We start from the raw sequence: 20575 nt of genomic DNA, 5'->3' as shown, positions 1-20575 counted from the left end.
TGTGAAGGGAGTCAAGTTCAGCACCAGGGTTCCCCCATCCAATCCAGCCGGACAGGCGTAAAGTACCCCACCAGGAGGACATTTTGGGACAAGCAAGTGGCATCATAGAGACTAGAAACCCCAGGTTGCATTATGCAATATGTTTAATGAATGTAACAGCCGCCTTTATTTGCTCTTGGAATCCTTAAGAGCATTTCCAATAATGGAGAAAATACTGAAGCTTCCACATTGTTGTTGACTTGAAGTGAAAAGAGGTCTTGAAGATGCCTTGCACAGCTTTCCTTCTGAAGAGTTCTGTTTGAGAATCATGCTCGCTTGAAAACTTGCGTGCTTGTCTGGCCTTCGCAACGGAGCTCCTGCGCATAAAGACAGCCATACGGTACTGAGGCCTCAATGCTGGGAACCCAACTTGGAGCTACCTTAGCCAGGATGGGTTGCAGATTAGCCCCTGACATCTCAAACCCACCCCACAATCCAGCTCGCCTCCCCTGCTTAACTAAAGCCAAACTAGGATTAAAAAAACAAACAAACTGGCTCGTTTCAAGCCTTACATCAGCATCCTCAATATCATTTGGCTTACTTTCCTCTGCTTCCATTTTACATTATTTGGGTATAATGGACAGGTTCGCAATTGCCTGCGGGATGGTTCATTATGTTAATTTCTGTTTAAGCATTAACAAAACAAGCCACAATTGCTTGGGTTTAAGGCCACAGGGCCACAGTTAAACTGGAAAAAAACTAGATTAAATGCACATTTTGTGTCCTGAGCTTGTGAAACAATATTTGCGGTTTCTTCATAGAGATGCTTTAGTTTAGCTCATGCTTCACGGGATATTTAAGAGGGCTGGATTCCTTCCCAATCCTGGGCTGACTATCATTTTCTAGATCAATTCAAGGTAATCCACTGAAAGATTTCATACCAAATACAGCTCATCTCCTTCAATCCAGTGGGACCAGCCTCTGTTTTTCTTTTCTCCATTCTGGGTGCAGACAAGTTTATCATTGTCCCAAATCACCACACTCTGCATTGGAAGAGAATAGTATTGAATATTTTAAACCCCAACAAATTAGTTTATTTAAGATAGTGTGGATGGAGGCATTATAAACAGATTTCTAAAACACATTTTAGCCGACATTTTCTACCAATGAAGGCTTCTTGAAACATTTTCAATTACTGTGATAATGACCCTTTAAGAACTCTGGGTCAAGCTAAGAACCACAGAGCCAATTAATTCCTTCCTCTAAAAAACAAAATCCAGGAGAATAGGAATTCAGTTTTATTTATATTTCATACTTCTCCATGAGAAAGACCAACTGATCCTATTAAATCAGTTATTAATATTTAATAAGCTGCAGCCTTTTTGCAATGCAAACTGATGTGCTCATAAATCTATTAAAGTAATAAAAAAAATAACCTTCAGCTAAGGAGGTTGAAAGAATTTGGTCTAGTAACATGAAGAAATGTTTACTATGATTTTGACAATTCTCGGCATATAAAAATCAGACCAAACATTGTCAATACTTTCAAAAGCCCCAAGGAAAAAGTTTTTGAAACACATTGAAATATTTAAAAATATGTTCAGTCAATGCTTATTGCCAAAAATGTTCATTTAAAGTTTTAAAGGTATGGTTTACTTACTCTGCATTTACGGTTGTCCAATCCTTTGCCATCTTCATCGAACTCCTCTCCAATTTTGAACTCAACAAAATAGTTTCTAAAAGTGCTTGTTGTCCTGATAGAAAAGAAATCCTTTTCCTGTTTTATGACCTTCTGGGGCTTCAACAAGTTTGCTATCTTGCGAGTTGCAAAATCTATACCTTTGCAGGGCAAAAAATTACAAATGGGAGTTAAAACAATCTGTCATTACATTAAATGAATGCTGCCTTTCTTGATAGTAGCCAGGTTAACATTATGCATGTTTCATACCAGTGCCTCAGTTCCTCAATTCAAATCAGGCAGAATAACAGAGTTGGAAGGAACTTTGGAGGTCTTCTAGTCCAACCCCAAAAGAGACCCCATACCATTTCAGACAAATGTTTAAATATTTCAGCCCCTCAAATATTGGAACACTGCTATGTCTCCTAGTCTAGACATACCCAATTCCTTCTACCGTTCTTCATACATTTTAGCCTTGGGGCCCTTAATTATCCTTGTTGCCCTTCTCTGTGCTCTTTCCAGAGCCTCAAAATCTTTTTTATAATGGGGTAACCAAATCTGAATGCAGTATTCTTACTAAGGTTCTTACTAAGGCTTTATATAGCGGTACTAGAACTTCACATGTTCTTGACTCTATCCCTCTGTTAATGCAGTTTAGGATTGCATTGGCTTTTTCGGCTGCTGCCACACAGTGCAAAACTCAGATTTAAAGTTTCATTCAAAAAAAACAAGGCACCTCATTAGAGGTTACTCCCAAATATGACTTTGCACACACAAAAGAAAAAAAATGGGAAGAATGGCAAAGTTATGGCAGCTTAAGATAAATCTAACCATCCATCTTAAATTTATATCTATAAGGATATATGTAGGTTCAATTAACCAAGATAGATCAAGTAGCATTTCTGTTAAGTGTCCTAGCATGGTTTTGGCTTAGATAAGTGCTTCTCAAGATTATTTTTCCCTTAGTACCAAAACTATCCTTATTTAAATATCCACGGTTCTTATTAGTATTGGGTTTGTATCATTACTCAAAGGGGAAAAAAACCACTTTCATCCAATTTGGGGTATTTTACCCAAGTTTGGGAATACTGGCTAAGACAGTATGTACTGAATCTAACATTACAATTTAACCTTGATTCATGGCTTGACATGGTTTGCCAAACAGACCAGTGTGGTTTACTCAACAAGACAGTTTAAATATGGAGTAATATCAAAGTTACAACAGTACTAGACAAATAATAATTTATGACCATTTTCCACACTTACGACCATTATAGCATGCTACGTGATCAGCATGCACGTGGGGATTTAGCCCCGTGCAAGCAAAAGAAACTGTAGTAAGCTATTTAAGCATTTGAACATGAATCTGAGGCAAAGTTTGATATAAAGAATATTTTGTTCATTGCCTAATTCTACTTCAACCAAGTAAAAAACCAGTGCAAATTCCGGGTTAAATCCTGCAATATATAAGCCCCCTAGTGTGAAAGCAAAGGCAAAACAAAACTTCAAAGAGATAACTTTCTCTTTGAAGGCTGCCGTCACCAAATAAGCATCTTGAAGAGTTCAACCAATAAATCTTAAAAGCTCTGTACTTGCCTAAAGCCAACATATAGCCTTCAAAATTCTCAGACCGGACAAAATTCCAGGTACCATTGAAGTCCACTGACATGTTCTGAAGAGAGGGAGCACCTGAGATGAACACAAAACTAAAAAGGTCCAAGGATGCAAATGAGCAGCTCTCATTTCCACCCTGTGCCTTCTTTATATAAGGGGAAGTGGGAAGGACTTACAATAGGAGGTGGGATCGGTTGCTGTTGGGCCCCTAGGGATAAAGTTCAGATCAGCTCTAACCCAGGGTGTAGAGCTAAAGTAACTGTTTCATGAGTCACAGGCACAACAAAATTGAAGACCAGAGTTTTTGTTGGAGTTTATTTAAAGATCCACGAGGCACAATATAGATAGCTCTTGACTTTACGACAATTTGAGCGCCAAATTTATGTTGGTAGGCGAGATAGTTGTTAAGTAGGCTTTGCTCCGCTTTAAGACCTTTCTTGCCTCTATTGTTAAGTGAACTGCTGCAGTTAGTAAGTTAGTAACACGGTTAAGTCAGTCTGGCTTCCCCGTGGACTTTGCCGGTCAGAAGGTTGGAAAAGGGACTCTGGGACTCTGCAACTGTCATAAATACAAGCCATGATGTAATATGAATGTAAACTTAAATCTAAGAGGAAAAGACTGTAGATATTGTGCACAAGAAATATGTACCAACCGACACACTGCAGAATTGAAAGTTTTATTTATTGCTTTATGTTTGTTTGTTTGTTGTTAAAAATAAAAACTTTTAAAAAAATACAAGCCGAGAGTCCAAATTCTGATCACGTAGCGTGCTATAATGGTCGTAAGTGTGGAAAATGGTCATAAATTATTATTTTTCTAGTACTGTTGTAACTTTGAACAGTCACTAAATGAACGTTGTAAGTCATGTCTGTCCTGGAGCTTAACCAATTTATAAATTTATCTTCCTCTCGGATTATTTTATATTCATCCAAGATGGTCACCCGCTTGCGTTTTTGGCAGTGAATTATGGAAGTAGGTATACACCAAAGGGTTGTGCAGTGTGGTAAACTTGTAAGCCTGGTGCGTGAAGATTAGTCCCCTGGCACAATCTGAAATGAAGACATCTATTTCTAGAAGTCCCCTTGGATTCCTACCCGAGGGGTTTCTCTGCCAAAGATCCTTGAAAGATCCTTGGAAACACCCAAAGATCAGAATGGAGGGGACATCAAACTGCATGAGTAGATTTTGATCCAGCTAAGTGAACCTCCTCCGTCCATTCTTATTAGCAAGATTATTTGGCAAAGGAACCGTTTGTTCGGTAGCAATATATCTCTAAGTATCTGGGGATTTTATAAGAGGGCAAAAGCAAGAGGGACTCGGTGAATCAGTGGCTAAGACGCTGAGCTGGTCAATGAGAAAGATCGGCAGTTCGGCGGTTCGAATCCCTAGCGTCGCGGAAGGGAGTGAGCTCCCATTACCCGTCCCAGCTTCTGCCAACCTAGCAGTTCGAAAGCATGTAAAAAAAAACGCAAGTAGAAAAATAGGGACAACTTTGGTGGGAAGGGAACAGCGTTCCGTGCGCCTTTGGTGTTTAGTCATGTTGGTCACATGACCACAGAGACGTCTTCAGACAGCGCTGGCTCTTCTAGATGAGCACCGCCCCCTAGAGCCGGAAACGACTAGCGTGTAAAGGGGAACCTTTACCTTTAAAAGCATCTGTTCTCACACGCCCCTGGTTAGGGGCTCCCCAAAGATAAAGTGAGCGAAAGAGGCTGCTAGACTTCATAAAGCAATTGACAAGGACAGAGGTCAGTGCGACCGTCTACACAGCGTGCCTCATAACTCAGTTTTGTTGCATAAAGGAGGAATGACGCAACCGCTAACCTCTGCTCTGGAATACATGGCTGCCAAAGTTTGCAATCAGTCTTCTCTCTCTCTCTCTCTCTCTCCCCAGGGATTTTTAAATCTGTGGACGTAAAAGAGATTTCCTTTTGTTAACCCTGTTATATTGTTCTGGAAACATCTGCAAAAATACTTTGTGGTCAGTGAACTCTAAACACATTTCTGCAAACCATCCTGGGGCTGCCAAGCCAAATTTGCTTCTTTGTCTTTTGTTTCGGGGTCCTTTCTCCTCGTGGGGTTAACCCAAAGTGAACAATCGAATGGCACCGCCGGCTCTCTTTCAGGAGTTTGGGCCGGGCATTTAATCAAATCTTAACTGCCCTCCAGGAGCTCCCAGTTCTTTCTAACTGGAATATGAGCTTCCCATGGAGTCCAAACACACCCCTTGTCGAGAGAGAAACAGAAACTGGGCTCAGACACAGCCACAACTTATCACATAAATCATAATTGTGCGGCTGGCTTAACACACAGTGCTACAAAGCTTGTTTTATCAGTCGCAACCGGTTGCGTTCATTTGATCTGAGCCAAGAGACACCGGGATCCAGTGATCTTGGTGTCAGCTTTAGGTACAAACCTGCACAGGTAGCCCTTGACTGACGAGCACAACGGAGTCCCAAAATTTCTGTTGCTAAGCGAGACAGCTGTTGAGTTTTGCCCCCGTTTTTACGACCTCTCTGGCCATGGGTAAGTGAACCACTACAATTAAATTAGTAACACCGTGGCTTCCCCATGGCTTGTCAGAAAGTTGCAAAATGTGATCGCTTGACCCCAGGAGGCCGCGACCGTCATAAATGAGTCGGTTGCCAAGCGTCTGAATTTTGACCACGGATGCTGCAATGGTCGTAAGTGTGAAAAACAGTCATAAGCCCCCTTTTTTTCCGTCCACCCTAAGCTAAGGACCCCTTCGCAATCCCTGCAGAAAATGACAACACCGATTTGATTTCTGATCACATTTCACCACATTTATTATTATTTTTCCCATCCACAGAGAAGGGTATGTGTTCATTTTGTGGTACATTCAGATTGTGATTCTATTATCAAGTTCAGGATTTATGCACACACATTTTTACAAACAGCATTATGATCTTTAAGGGTAGGTTTTTGTAGAGGGGAGCAAAGTGCAGTTCTGTAGGACTTTTTTATTAACAGCTAAAATATGGAGAGAAAAAAAACACTCAAACATTTCAAAGGAAAATATCATATAGGCACACACAAACATCATATCTAATTTGTAAATAAAGAGAAAATAATCAGAAATGACAACAATGATGAGGGTAGGTTTTTATAAAGGTATTTCTTATTCCAGCATGTATTTTTTCTTTCACGCTAAACAGAACCTGTCACTGTCCTGTCAATCTTCACTCATCATAGCCGAGTTTGGGTTTTCTTTATTTCCTGTTATTCCTTTTTTCCCTTCTGCCCTATTTCCAGTAGTGTTTTTTTTTAAAATTCATATTACATGGTTGAATTTTAAAAAAATTCAAATTAGCTCCTTCCCTCTAGGGCAGAAATTTAAGCAGAAAAACGTATTGCTTGTTTCTTACTCCTAAATCAACAGTTCTCTGACTCAATCTAAGTAGGGCAGTGTTTTCCGAACATGGCAACGTTAAGATGAATGGACTTTTAACTCCCACAATTCCTTGAGACAGTCATGTTTCCTGGGGAATTCTGGGAGTTGAAATCCACCCATCTTAAAAACGCCAAGTTTGAAAAACCCTGAGTTAGGGGATGGGGAAAAAAAAAACATGGGATATATACAATGAGCTGCTGAGTGGAAACCACAGAAGACAAACCTGGTTTGGCAGTTTACAGAGATATAAAACCACTGTGGTCTGCCACTAGCCTGGCGGGATAGACCACCTTTGAACCGGTAAGGAGTTTTAGCTTCCTGATGGCCAAAATAAACCCATTGACACGATCAATCTGCATGGCTCACATGATTGCATGCTCTAACCATAATTTCAAAAAAAAAAAAATCCATGCTTGTTGAAAACTGATATGTCACAGTGAAGGTTTGCCTAGTATTTGTTATCTGTGTGGGAAAGGGTGCTTGTTGTTTTTTGTATTGTAGACTTATTAACCATCCAACGCAGCTAAAATAAACCATGATAGACCTAGCATTTTAAAAAGTTACATTCTCAGGTCACCTTAGCAGACAAAGGTGGTTTCAAATGTCCACAGAGTTTAACAGTGATGGCTCATATTTACAACTAAATACCTTAGTGTGTTATTCGACGAGGCACTTAAGGTTAGGATCACTTAAGGTTAGACCCCGAACGGTGCATTTCAAGTGAGCCAGAGTACAGTACTAGGAAATCTGGCTGAGGTAGGACTCATCGGAGTAAAAATCTTTTTCTCTGAAGATATAGGCCTTCACATAAGTGTTTTTTTAGGGAAAGAATCAGGCCCATTTAATAGTACTCTCCGTTTCTTTCGGAGCCCCTGTCTCTCACTGCCTCCCAAAATTGGAGCAAGGGCTAAAAACAGGACCTCATTAAGACTGAGAAATGAGAAGCAGGCCTCAGGCGCATACAAAAACCGCCATGCAGAGGTACCAGCCATCGCTTCAAAGCCGAGCTGTTATCTGTGGCTTCCCAGTTGCACCAGTTCTGTTTGAAACCAGAGCTGGACGCCAAAGCTAGCTTTCAAACAGTGTTTCATCCTGCTCTGAATGGTGGACAGAACAGAGCTAGGAAGCAGATCGAGGGCTGAGTTGCTGCCATTCTATAACCTCTCGATTGCCTTTGCAGAAGCTCAGGGTTGAATTCACCCGTTTTCTGCCAGTCACAAATAACCAATTTGTGGTTATTTGGGCCGGTTAAGCCGATCACTTTCCAAAATTCAAACCGGGCATGCCAAGGGATTCCACTAGAGAGGAGACAGCATCTAAAACTGCAGCCAGCTTCCCAATCTGCCCCTATCCCTGCTCTCTCTTCTCCCCACCATCTCCGTCCTTGTGCCAATCAATTTTTGGTGGGCTCTTGGGCAGATCTCTGCAAAGGAGCCAAGACAATGCCCGCATTCTGGTCTTCGGTCTCTACAGTGTACAGATTGTGCTGTTTGATGTAGGACAGAACCGAATCAGGCACCAGGTACCGTATGCTCTGCCCCCTCCGGAGGGCTCTCCGTATCTTGGTGGCCGAGATGTCGTTGGTGATCCATTCCTCCACCAGGTCGATGTTCTCCTTGTGCTTCCACAGCGTGTCCGACTCGTAGATGAACTTCTGGGCGTGGTTCCCCAGCCTGGTAACGCAAACCATGCCGTGCTTGGAGACGATTTCCTGGATATCTTCTGGTTTCCAGAGGCTGGGCACCGCAAAGGATTCCAGAAGATCTGTTCCACACAGAATCTTCAGCTGCGGGAGGCCTGGAGGAGACAGGGCAGATAGGGAAGGAAGCTGGATAGCAGAGCACCGGGCAGGGAAACCAGCAACATTTCGCTCCCCAAAGGTACCAATTCTGCAGCAGTAAATGAGGAATGCCATCTGCTGACGATGATGCAGAGTTGCCTCCAACTGGGGATGAGAGGCATATAAGTGAAATAAATAAATAAAACAAATCATTGCTACAAGTGCAATGGCCACCAGACCAGCCAGGCCAACACTGATGGTAGGTTCAGCTTCAGGGAAGAGTTTTGTTATTATTATTTTAACTGAAAGCATCTTTCTTGCCCAGGGCAGTGAAAGCATTTTCAGATCAGCTCGGGCACACTGGATTGTGTCAAAATTAACTGCAGCAAGCGTGTATTAGAATTAACAAACCAAGTAAGTGAATGATCCTGTGCCCCATTTTAAAATTAATCAAGGCTAGGATTCCAAGGGGCTTATCTTTGGAAAGATAAGCCGACGGGAATTTAATTATGAAGAGGATTGTAGGGTACGGTAACTGGCTGGGAATATCAAGCAGAAAGTTAACCAGCCGTCTAGAGGGAGACTGTAAGTTGCTGCTTGAAGATCCTGAATTAGAGGACAAGGTTGAACTCAGCTGTCTCCTAAGTCTAAATAAGAGGGGGTCAATCTTGTTGACTTTAAAACCTGTTGACTTCAACGCCCAGAATTCCCCAGCCAGCCACGGGAATGCTGGGAGTTGGAGTCCACAGGTCTTAAAGTCAACAAGGTTGGACATCCTTGCTTTAAACGTTCTGCCCCCTGTGGTTTGGAAAGACAACTCACATTTTCGTTTGGGTGGATTCATTCTAACGGGGAGTTGGCTCCCCGCTGCCCGCTTCCTCTTCCGGCTCGTTCTGTTTGGAAGATGAGCATCTTCCATGCTGTTGGCGGAATAGGAATGCTTCAGCTTCTGGTGGTGATATCTAGAGAACAGCATTGAAAAAAAGATACACTCGTAAATATACACAGCAGCACGGCAATACTGAAGGGTCTTTTGACCATTTAAACCCCTGTTTTATCCAGGGGCACGGTGCTGGCCAGAAGCATGGGAGATAAGATCTCTTCTCCCAAAATTGTATCCTGTATCAGGGTACATATAAGCTGATAAGCTATAATGTAAGCTGATATGTACGTCTAGTCTAATGAAGAGGAGGTGACATGACGCAGTCTTCCAATCTTTGAGGGGCCGTCACAAGAGGGAGTCAGTCAATATTCCAAAGCACCAGACAGGAAACAATGGGTGGAAACTAAACAAGGAGAGAAGCAACCTAGAAGTAAGGAGGAATTTCCTGATGTTTAGAACAATTAATCAGTGGAACAGCTTGTCTTCAGAAGTTTTGTGGGTGCTCCATCATAGTAGTCTTTTAAGGAGAGACTGGACAGCCATCTGTCTGAAAGGGTAGAGGGTCTCCTGCTATAGACCCTATACCAGTGGTGGCTAACCTTTTTGGGCTTGTGTGCCAGCACCCAGAAGGCAATGTGCGCCCCCCACCACCACGCATGCGCTTGAAGAAAGCCTCTGCAGGCCGAATAAATGGCCCGTTTCGTCACTTCTGGTATTACAGGAAGTGATGAAACGGGCCTGTTATTCGTCCTGAAAAGCCTTGCGGAGGCCTTTTCCAAGCCTCTGGAAGGCTGAAAAAGGCCTGAAACCAGCCGAAAAATCAGCTGGGAGCCACGCGCATGCACAGTGAGGTAAGTTTGCCTGCGGCTCGTGTGCCGGCACAAATGGCTCTGCGTGCCACTTGTGGCACACGTGCTATAGGTTCACCTATACCATATATAATGGTAATGGGGTTGGACTAGAAGACCTCTAAGGTCCCTTCCAACTCTGTTAGGCTGTAATTCTGCTTGCAATCCGGTCCCACAGCTGTCTATTAAAAATAGTCTTAACTGAGGCACACTGGGACCGAGAGTTTACCAGTGTGATGGGCTGAGAAACTCTGGACAAACAGCCACACCGCGGCTCTCCTGAGGGAAAAGATGAGGGAAAAAGGCCCATCCCCGGCCAGTACCTGAGGACTTTGATGGTTTCTTGCCACTCTTTTTGGCTGCTTTCCCAGTCATCGACTTCCAGCCAGTCCGAGTTTTCTGTCGCGAGTCTCGCCATGGTCAGCCGGTGACTGGCGCTGATCAGGCCCTTCTTCAGATAGGCGTCCCCCACTGGCGAAATGATCCCTTTCACCACTTTGTATTTCCCTGCGGGAGCCGATGCAGACAAAGCTGCGTGTTGCTGTCATTGGAGGGCCCACCCAGGATCAGAGAAGCTTGGATTAAGCCACCATTTAGCAATAAAGCTCCCTGGGTAATCTGGGACCAATTTTTTTTCTCTCTCTCTCTCCCTTCTTGCTTTAAATTACCAGCATTCAAACAAGCATGGGTTATAAGGTGTTCCTTAAGTGACATTAGAGAAGGGAAAGAGGGAGGGAGGGAGGGAAGACTGGAGTTTAAGAGGGAGGGAGAGAGGGAGGAAGGGAAGGGAGGAAAGAAAGGAAAGAGGGGGAAGGGAGGGAGGGAGGAAGGAAAGAAGGAAAGAAGGAAGTCTGGAGTTTAAGAACGAATGATGGAGGGAGGGAGGAAGGAAGAAAGGAAGACGAGTTTAAGAGTGAATGAGGGAGGGAGAGAGGAAGGAAGGAAAGGAAGGAAGGCGTTTAAGACTGAATGAGGGAGGGAGAAAGAGAAGAAGGAAGGAAAGAGTTTAAGAGTGAATGAGGGAGGGAGGACGATAGATAGAAGAAGGAAGGGAGGAAGGGAAGGGAAGGAGGGGGAAGGAAGAAAGAAAAGGAAGTCTAGAGTTTAAGAGTGAATGAGGGAGGGAAGACGATAGATAGAAGAAGGAAGGGAGGAAGGGAAGGGAAGGAGGGGAAAGGAAGAAAGAAAAGGAAGTCGAAAGTTTAAGAGTGAATGAGGGAGGGAGGACGATAGATAGAAGAAGGAAGGGAGGATGGGAAGGCTGCCGAGACTAAAAAATATAGCAATACACTGCAACTGCCTGTGGTTCCTACTCATTATTAGTCATAGACTTCTGGCACATAAACAGTGAAAAACAGTAACTTCAGAAATTAGGAAAGAAAAGCACCAGAGCCGAAAGAATTGCAGAGAAGCAGTTTACGACAGGCTCTGTTGTAATCAAACTCAAACTGCCCCCGCTTTGAATGAGAGGGGGCAGAAAAGGAGACGCGTGGGCGATAAGGTTTCCTTCTCTTCAGGACCATCCACACCAAAGTCCTCCCTCCGGGTACATCCTAGAACAGGTTTTGTCATCCAGCCCTGACAGGTTGGGGATCAGGAGGAATTGTAGTCCAAAGCACCTGGGGGAAAACTTTTGCCTGTTGGATCACGACACGATGTCAACTCATAAAACATTTCCATGCCTGTTTTAGAGTTGCCATGAAAACGTGGTGGTGGTGGTGGGTGTAATTTGAAGGAGCAGTGCGTCAGTTTAAAACCGAGGGTGGATTCCGTTCATATCTTGCAAAGATTATAACTAAGCTACCGGGATTTCTGCCTGTAAAAAGCCCTAATTGGAGAACGTGATTGATGACTCTCAGCTATGAACGTGTTTTGTTGGAGGATATGAATTACACCCAAAAGGTGGGGGTGAGGGGGTGGAAAACAGGGTCATAGGTGGTAGTAAATTACGTGTCTCAGAATCGGCTTCATCCGAGTTATGCCGACATGTTCGCTCCTAATAAATCCGATGACGTTTTTGACGCTTTGGCTCGAGGCTCATGATTTTAACTAGGGCAACTGACACAAAGCCCAGCCTCCCTCATGGCTCTCAACGAAGGCCCTCCCTCCCTCCCCGTTCTACCTGTTTCCTGCAGGTGGTCTCTTGCCAGTTCGAAAAGCCGAAGGTGCATGTTGGTGATGGGGTTGAAGGAGCCACACGCCAGCAGGATCACTTCGGTCCGGTGGTCGGAATCCTCCATCAGCCTGGGCTGGAGCCGCTTTAGCTGGGAGTCACAACGGGCACCTGCTTCAAGGGAAAAGAGGGGGGGGGGGGAGGAGAAAGGGAAGAGTGTTTTTCAAAAAAGGAAAAGAAGAAAAACTATTCTCATTTTCCACTGGAACCAAAAACAAAACCACCCAGTAAGAGAAATCCTTTCCTTCGTACTAGCACAGAAAGCCGATCGGTTCCACGCATGGAAGTAGATGAAAGGAGGCCCTGAGATTTTGCAATCTTCTGAAATCACAGCAACAAGGCAATTTTGTAGAAAGAGAGGAGTGTGCTGCAGGGAACAGCCTGTATCTGTGAAGAAAAACCACGTTTCTGGTCCTCATGAATACCAAGCTAAGTGACTGCAAGCTCAGGTTTTGCCAATATTTTGGGAAGGCCCATTTTAATGTAGTTTTGGCTGCTACGAAGTTGAGTCATCTTTTGTTTGTACATACAAGCCACTAAAGGACAACACAAGAGATGGCATAGAGTGCTTAGCTAGATGCCTATGGAGATTCTCAGTCACCCGGGTCATGGTTGTCCCAAAGGTGCTCCCCCCCCGCCCCCCACAAGAGGCAACTGGACTTTCTTGGTTTTTCCTTGAAGAGATTTCACTTCTCATCCAAGAAGCTTCTTCAGCTCTTCGGTCCGGTTGAGCTGAAGAAGCTTCTTGGATGAGAAGCGAAAAGCTTTAAAGAAGAAGAAGAAGAAGAAGAAGAAGGAGAAGGAGAGAGAGGAGAAGGAGAAGGAAGAAGAAGAAGAAGAAGAAGAAGAAGAAGAAGAAGAAGAAGAAGAAGAAGAAGAAGAAGAAGAAGAAGAAGAAGAAGAGAAGAAGAAGAGAAAGAAGAAGAAGAAGAAGGAGGGGAGGAGGAGGAGGAGGAGGAGAGGAGGAGGAGGAGGAGGAGGAGGGAGGAGGAGGAGGAGGAGGAGGAAGAAAGAAGTCCAATTTCCTCTTGGGGGGAAAAAAAGCATGTTTGGGATATTCTCCAAATAGTTTATTAAGATCACTACAATGCTGTCATAATTCGATCGCTTTTGCAGGGATTCATAATGGTTCACTCTTCGTTTTTCCCCCCTGATGAATCGATTTCCCCAAGGCTGTATAATTTTAGAGTTGCATTCCTTTTAAATTTCACTTCTTCGTTAGGCTGACCAAAGATAGGGGCAAAAAGAGCCATCAAAGCCAGGAGATCTGGGTTGAATTCCAGCCTTGCCATTTCATAAGGTCTTGGAAGCGCGTTCGCCGAGGCAAGAAGCCAAGGTTTGAATAATGAATACAGGTAAAATGATCCCCGCCTGTCGCAGGGTATAAAAATACCCACCTTGGCCAGTCACCTCTGTGGCTGGACAGCAGCAATGCATAGATGGGGGGCGGGGAGGATGCTTCTAAAGGTGGAAAGGGGGTGATCCACCCAGGAAGAGAATGATCCAATCCCTTCCCCAGAGAGAGAAGATCAGCTGAGGAGCAGAGGATCACCTGGTGATCCAGGTAAGGTGGGGGAGGCAGACAAAGGAAGTAAAAGATATTGACATCCGACCCGCTCCTTTGTCCCAGTGCTCCCATAAGCTGGGAAGACTCTATTGTACTCTTCACATGTACAGGAGCATCGGGGAGGGATGAAGTCCCAGAATTCCAAAGGGGAGTGCTGAGTGGGAATTCTGCCAGCTGTTTCCCCCAAACAGGTTGGAGGAGGCTGAGTGGGTCAGATGAGGAGACTACCCTAGGAAGAACCCAAGCCAAAATAGAGCTGCCGTATAGGGAGTCCTCAATTTCCAACACTAATATAAGTAACTATGTTTAAGTAACTATTCAAAGTCACAACGGCACTGAAAAAAAAGTGACTTGTGACCGTTTTTCACACAACCCTGGCAGCATCCCCACAATCACACGATCAAAATTCAGACACTTGGCAACTCGTATTTATGACGGTTATACTGCCTCTGGGTCATGGGACCTTCAGACAAGCAAAGTTAATGGGGAGCCAGATTCATATAACCGCCGTCACTAACTTGACAATTGCAGTGATTCACTTAACAGACACTGGCAAGAAAGGTCATAAAATGGGGCAACGCTCACTTAACAAATCTCTCACTTAGCAACAGAAATCTGGGGCTCAGTGGTGGTTGTAAGTCGAGGATGACCTATTCAGAAGCAACTTTTCTCTGATGGCCCAGGACACAAGAGATAGCAGGGGGGTTCTCGGCCAAAGCCAGAATTCACGCACCAGATCTTTGGCTTTGAACACTGGGGCTTGTCAACTGTGATAAAAGTCTCCCTGTGTTGCATGTCTCCAGACAATTTGCAGCTCACAAGATCATGGCTAAGTGCAAAGCATTAACCCATCTAAAACCTGCTTGCAAATGTAAATATTTTTAGTTAATTGCCCTTCCAGACTTGACTTGGAAATGCTGAATGAACCTGGACTTAAGACCTTGCAAACGTCAAAGAAAAGGTTTCCATACCAAGGACCAGTTTTTCCTTGGAAGGCATACAACAAGGGGGGGCCTTTAATCTGGAATTTACAGTTAAAGAACTAATTCTACAATCCTGGATGTCCTTTTTGCCAGGTTGTTGAGGATCAGCTATGATTCACTTCTGTCTGGCCCACGCTGCCTATCACTTCAGCCGATGGCTACCAAAGCACCTGCGGTTCAGACTGTAAGCTACCCTCGGCGTTAACTCGGGCACAAAATTAAAGCTTGCAATTATTATTCATTTCTGACTGCTTGCATTTGTATTTTTCCCAATAAGAGCACCCTCTAGTTACGCACGTCAGCATTATATGGGAAAAAGCATGAATTTGTGCTATTTGTAATTCTGTGTCAGAAGTCTCATTTGACACACTCAGGTGTGTCAACCAACAGATCGCATTTGCATCTGTTTTAAGCCAGGTTTAAAATCTTCTGTAACCTACCCGTATGGTTTGTCTCTTGGACCTATAACTTTGACCAATCTTTTGGGTACATTTTCACTTGTTGATATTACAAGAATGATATTTGCCGTTTAACGCTGCTGCTTGCCGCTAATCATCAAACGTACAGAATGATGATGATATATTTTCAAACAAAAAAGGTACTGATAAATCTTCTCTCTTGTTTTTATTTCCTTGTTCTTTTCACCAGGCAGCTTGTGATTTTTGCCCTTGGGGTTGCCTTCCTTCTTCTCCAATTCTACGTCCTGCTACGGTATTAAGTGGAATTTCATTCTTTTTTCTTTGATATTTCCCATTACCTGCTTGCATACCTTCAAGAACACGGGGGCAGCCGACTGGAATGTCCCGAGGAGCTCTTGAGAAGAGAGAACTCGCAGCCTGTCCCATGAGGGTTTGGGGGGTTGGACTGGGATTTATTTTGGTTAAAGTCTCTGGTAGAGACTTAACAGATGATTTCCTGTTTTCCCCCGGAGGTTCAAATTCCAAAGTTGAAGGGCTGGAAATTTAAGGGAAGGCTGTGGTGGGACAGATATTTTAGACTATACTGATAGTAAGGATCACTAGGCTGTGAAAGCAGTACCTTTAACAAAGGCTCTTTATTTTAGCTTTATGAAATTAGGTAAAGTTGGAAGGGAAGGGAAGGAACAGAAAGGAAAGGAAAGGAAAGGAAAGGAAAGGAAAGGAAAGGAAAGGAAAGGAAAGGAAAGGAAAGGAAAGGAAAGGAAGGGAAGGGAAGGGAAGGGAAGGGAAGGGAAGGGAAGGGAAAAGAGGTCTGAAAATATGCAGATTGCAAGTAAAAAGAGAGAAGCAAGAAATTTCCCAGTGGGAAAGGCAAAGTGCCTGGCACTCGCAGAAACGAGACAAAGTTAAAGCAAATCTATGCAAAGGTGCATATAGCATATACTGTACATTCAGCAGAATTCAGCATGGCCTGCCAACAGAGAAAAGATAACTCTTGTGCAAAAGGTTTGTATAAAATATCAGAACTGTGCCTTCCAACTTACGCTCAAAAAGCGGCCATTTATGGACTTGGAACACATGGTTACTGCCCCCCCCTCCCCCGCACCCAATTTTATTTTTCAGACCTGTATCTTCTCACTACTGCAACCAGCCCCTTCTCTACAACCTGGTGGGAAGCATCATCCTGACGTTCTTCACGACGGGTGCGCGGTGGCTTCCAGCAGCTCTCCAGAGCACCAGGAGAGCCTTTGGCTCACCTTAGCCCCATCGGGATGCGCGCATGCCTACCGCCACCTCACTCCGGAGCTATCACAGCCTGGAGACTGAATGTTGCCCTTCTGTGTTGCTCCGAGTCATCATGTCGTTCTTTTGGCTTCACAAATCTAAACACTGGCGCTGCAGGAAAGGACAGTGTGGGGGGGATGGTGTACACCTCAGGGGAACAGGCTGCGATGGACGCCGTTCAGGATTGCCCAAAGGCCTCTACCGGTTGCTCCTGCCTGCATGTCCATCTCCAGAAGCCAATTCTCCCCTTTACTCTCTTTTAGGGCTGGCATTGATCTTGGCCATGACACAGCACATCCCATGGGAGCTGAGAGCCACAATCTCGGTTTTTGGACTGGCCTCTTTTGTAGAAGGAGCTTATATCACTCTACTCACTGCCTTGGCCCCACAATGTGTAGGTAGATCACGTTTCCATCAGATTTTATCCTCTTGGAGGGGTGGGCGGAACCCCTAATATAGGCAGTCCTTGACTTAGGATCACAATGGAGCTCAAAATTTCTGTGGCTAAGTGAGACAGTGGTTAAGTGAGCTGCGCAACATTTTATTACCTTTCTTGCCGCAGCTGTTAGGGGAGCCACTGCAGTTAAGTTAATAACCTGGTGGTGAAGTGAATCTGGCATCCCCCCCATGGGATCACAAAAGGGGATCTTGGGACCCCGGGACGCTGCGACCGTCATAAATATGAGCCAGTTGCCAAGCGTCTGAATTTTGATCACGTGACCAGAGGAAAGTGCTGCAACGGTTGTTAGTGTGATGAACGGTCCCAAGTTCCTTTTTTTTTAAAGTGATGCTGTAACTTACAACGGTCACTAAGTCGAGGACTGCCTCCACCTGAGTCAGGCAAAACCTGGACTGTTCAACATACTTCAACGAGTTCATTTACCGTGGAGTGATTGCATTAGACTGGTTTTTCAAGGAAAGGTTTCTGATCTTAAACCAATGTCTGTTCTGAATCCTAAGAGAATTCCTCGCACCTGTTGTGGTTGCTGGCAGCAAGTGCGGACGGCTGAGGTCTCGGAGAGCGAGGACTCAGTTGAGGGGCCTGCGTGGGATGCAGAGATGGGGCCAGGACTATCAGGGAGTGGAGTGCTGCCTTCGGAGATTGTGGAGGCTGGCAGCAGTGAGGAAGAGGTCCCTGAGGAGCCTGTGCCCAGTTTGCGTGCGCGCAGGGCTGCTCGTAGGAAAGAGCAGCTTAAGCAGCAAGGGCGACTCGGGAGTAAGGCTGCAAGGTAATGGCCCCTCCCTCAAGAGATAGAAGCCAGCTGAGAAACTGGAGTTCTTTGCAGGAAGCAAAAAAGTTTTTGCACTCAAGCTTTGTGGACGTTCCGAATAACTTGGTTAGTGTTTGGAGACTCTTTGTGTTTGAAGTCTTTCTTAGCAACTTTATCTAGTGTTCTTGGCAGCCTTGCACCACCTTGGCAAGGCTCGTTCTTATCAGAGACAATTAATCTGAAAAACCGTTTTAACTGTGAAGGAACGGAATTCGTAAAGAATCATTGAAAGGTTTTTCTGTTACCTCTGCTTCCTGTTTGTTTCCTTGGAACAAGGTTTGGGTCAGAACAGCACCAGAGGGTAATTCTGAATATAGACTGCTTAAATTAAAATATTGGAAAATACTTTTAATTCCTTTATCATAAATTATATACATCTCTCTCTCTCTCTGTATATATATATATATCTTTCCTAGGCCAGAACCACTCCTGAGCTCTATTACCTCTCGATGATTCTATCGGTGGCTAGCATAATATCGGCCAGTAAGTATTGTGATTTCTCTTTACACAAAAAATTGGCAGTGTCCCGGGGTCATGTGATTGCCTTCCAGCAAGCAAAGTCAAGAGAGAAGCCATATTCACTTAACAAGCGAGGCGACGTTGTACAATGGGGCAAAACTCACTTAACAACTGTCTTGCTTAGCAGGGGAAATTATGGGCTCAATGGCGGTCGTAAGTCAAGGAACTACCTGTAATGCTGTGCCATTTTTTTTTTTTGCATCTGGACTGAAAATACGTATCATTCCTTGACACTGTGGCACTTTCTCTCTTGCAGCCTATTTTTCCTTCTTGGGATTATTCTGGCTTGCCAATGTCATTTCTCCTGGACTGACGCTGGACAAGAAAGCCAAGACTGGAATCTGTTATGAACCAGTCTCTGAATGCGGCTGCCTGTGGCACGTCTAACTGGCCCTGTGAGACCACTGGACTTGGACAGATTCATGAAACAAACCCCTCTGCTATGCCAGAATTCTACTTTCTTTGCCAAGGACATCTCTGGCACAACTGAAAAACCCTGAAGGGCACCAAGAGTAGAATTATGAAAGCCTCTTGTGACTCCAGGGACGGTTTAATTTAAATAAAGTTACAAGACGAGAGCACTCCAAAGTATTCCAAAGTAGCATTTAAAAATAAAAATGTTTAGGTTTAGATAGTTTCAGGCAATACTTGTATCATCTCTCAAGGCACAGAATTGAAGAAAACGTTGTCTTTTCTCAACATACAATCACCCATGCTTGGAAGAATTGCCTTTTGAGGGCGCAGCTGAGGTATGTGAAAAGCAGGAAAAACCTTCAAACTTTTAGTTTTGCAATACTGATTATGACACCCACCCATGTGAACGTCGCAGGCTAAATCTCTTTGAAGGACATGGCAGAATCTCCATAAAGCTTTCACAGTATGGTCAGAAAATATGCCACCAAATTATATTACTATACAAACAGTCACAAGCCAGATGGACCTGTCATGTTATAGAAGACCCTTAGATCAATAAATACTAATAAATATCCTTTTCTTCTGTTGAGCATTCGATGGTTGCTCCTGCTCTTGTAATAGAGAAAGGGGAACCATGCCTAGTTCTCCAATTCCTTAGCATGGCCAGATCTGGGTATTATGAAGCAAGCTTCCAGGCACACCCTTCTAAATTATGGTGTCTAACAGATCCTGGCTAATCTAGAAAAGATCAGCAGGACCGGACTTTGTTAGCTCTCAGAGACAACAGATAAGAGAGCCGCAGCTAAATTGGTAAGGAAGATGACTTCCAGAAGATGGTAACACCAACAGCATCCTTGCCTTGGGGCATCACCAGAAGAGTCGATCTGATACCGGACTTTACTAGTCTAACTATATCTCGAAGACCAAGGACCGCTTGGTCTTTTCTTATGGAAAAATCAGACGTTTATACAGGTAGTCCTCGAGTTATGACCACAATAGAGTCCAAAATTTATTTAGCAAACGGAGTTTATCCCCATTTCATGACTTTTCTTGCCAGGGTTGTTAAGCGAATCATTGTATTTGTTCCGTTAGTAACACACACACACACACACACACACACACACACACACACACACACACACACAGGGTTGTTAAGGGAATTTGGCTTCCCCCATTGACCTTGCTTGTCAGAAGGTCGCAAAAGCGGATCGCACATCTCCTGGGACACTGCGACCGTCATAAATATGAGTTGGTTGCTAAGCGTCTGAATTTTGATCCTGTGACCGCAGGAGGGGGGGGAGGCTGCAACGGTCGTAAGTGTGAAAAACGATCCCAAGTCCCTTTGTTTTTTTCAAAGTTGTCATTACAACTTTGAACGGTCACTACACGAACCGTTGTAAGCCGAGGACGGCCTGCATTTCTTTTTTGAAAAAAAATTAGCCCCTGATCGCCCTCCAGGCTGCGGAACAAGCTATCCTGGCTTGCCGTGGCAAGGATCGCCCACCACGCCCCTCCTGCACCCAACTCATCCCACCCACCCCTCTGAAATTGGGGGAGGCGGCGGGGGGGGGTTTCCCGAAAGACCCCTTACCGGTCAACGGCTTCAGCCTGGAACGAGAACTCCGCACTCGAAACAGCCAGCGGAGGCGGAGAAGCAGCACGAGCGAAAGCCAGCGCTCCTGATTGGCCTCGGCGGCCAGGAAGTGGCGCTGCGTCCGACCCCCAGAAAGGTTCCCGGGTTTCAGGACCGG

At 44.5% G+C, this 20575-nt stretch overlaps 3 protein-coding genes across 8 annotated transcripts; 1 reads left to right on the top strand and 2 right to left on the bottom strand.

Annotated features, from left to right (window-relative positions):
• Positions 1-125: 125 nt before the first annotated feature.
• Positions 126-3442, bottom strand: RBP7 (retinol binding protein 7). The gene is made up of 4 exons (XM_026715827.2): positions 3254-3442; positions 1640-1818; positions 921-1022; positions 126-356 (listed from the first exon to the last, which is right to left on the bottom strand). Exons 1-4 carry the CDS (start codon positions 3324-3326, stop codon positions 306-308), a joined length of 405 nt encoding a protein of 134 aa, XP_026571612.1. The 5' UTR covers positions 3327-3442; the 3' UTR covers positions 126-305.
• Positions 3443-3572: 130 nt separating this feature from the next.
• NMNAT1 (nicotinamide nucleotide adenylyltransferase 1) lies at positions 3573-20564 on the bottom strand. Of its 6 annotated transcripts, none has more exons than XM_087914859.1 (6): positions 20416-20564; positions 12317-12481; positions 10518-10701; positions 9286-9425; positions 8210-8480; positions 3573-5177 (listed from the first exon to the last, which is right to left on the bottom strand). In XM_087914859.1, exons 2-6 carry the CDS (start codon positions 12432-12434, stop codon positions 5132-5134), a joined length of 759 nt encoding a protein of 252 aa, XP_087770985.1. In that variant the 5' UTR covers positions 12435-12481; positions 20416-20564; the 3' UTR covers positions 3573-5131. The 6 variants fall into 6 exon arrangements, with proteins under 6 accessions (XP_087770985.1, XP_087770984.1, XP_087770981.1 ...); XM_087914858.1 differs by having other exon boundaries at positions 4972-5177; positions 12317-12478; positions 20416-20480; XM_087914855.1 differs by lacking the exon at positions 20416-20564 and adding an exon at positions 15687-15816 and having other exon boundaries at positions 4972-5177.
• Positions 15007-18903, top strand: LOC148124476 (uncharacterized). Its single transcript, XM_087914860.1, has 6 exons — positions 15007-15101; positions 15566-15628; positions 16459-16538; positions 16884-17014; positions 18308-18374; positions 18667-18903. The coding sequence occupies exons 1-6, from the start codon at positions 15028-15030 to the stop codon at positions 18795-18797; spliced, it is 546 nt and encodes a 181-aa protein (XP_087770986.1). The 5' UTR covers positions 15007-15027; the 3' UTR covers positions 18798-18903.
• Positions 20565-20575: the final 11 nt, after the last annotated feature.

The sequence above is a fragment of the Pseudonaja textilis genome, chromosome 18 (genome assembly GCF_049901715.1).
Source record: "Pseudonaja textilis isolate UNSWEBS1 chromosome 18, rPseTex1.2, whole genome shotgun sequence".
Taxonomy (NCBI): Eukaryota; Metazoa; Chordata; class Lepidosauria; order Squamata; family Elapidae; genus Pseudonaja; species Pseudonaja textilis.
This window is presented reverse-complemented; position numbering and strand designations above follow the sequence as displayed.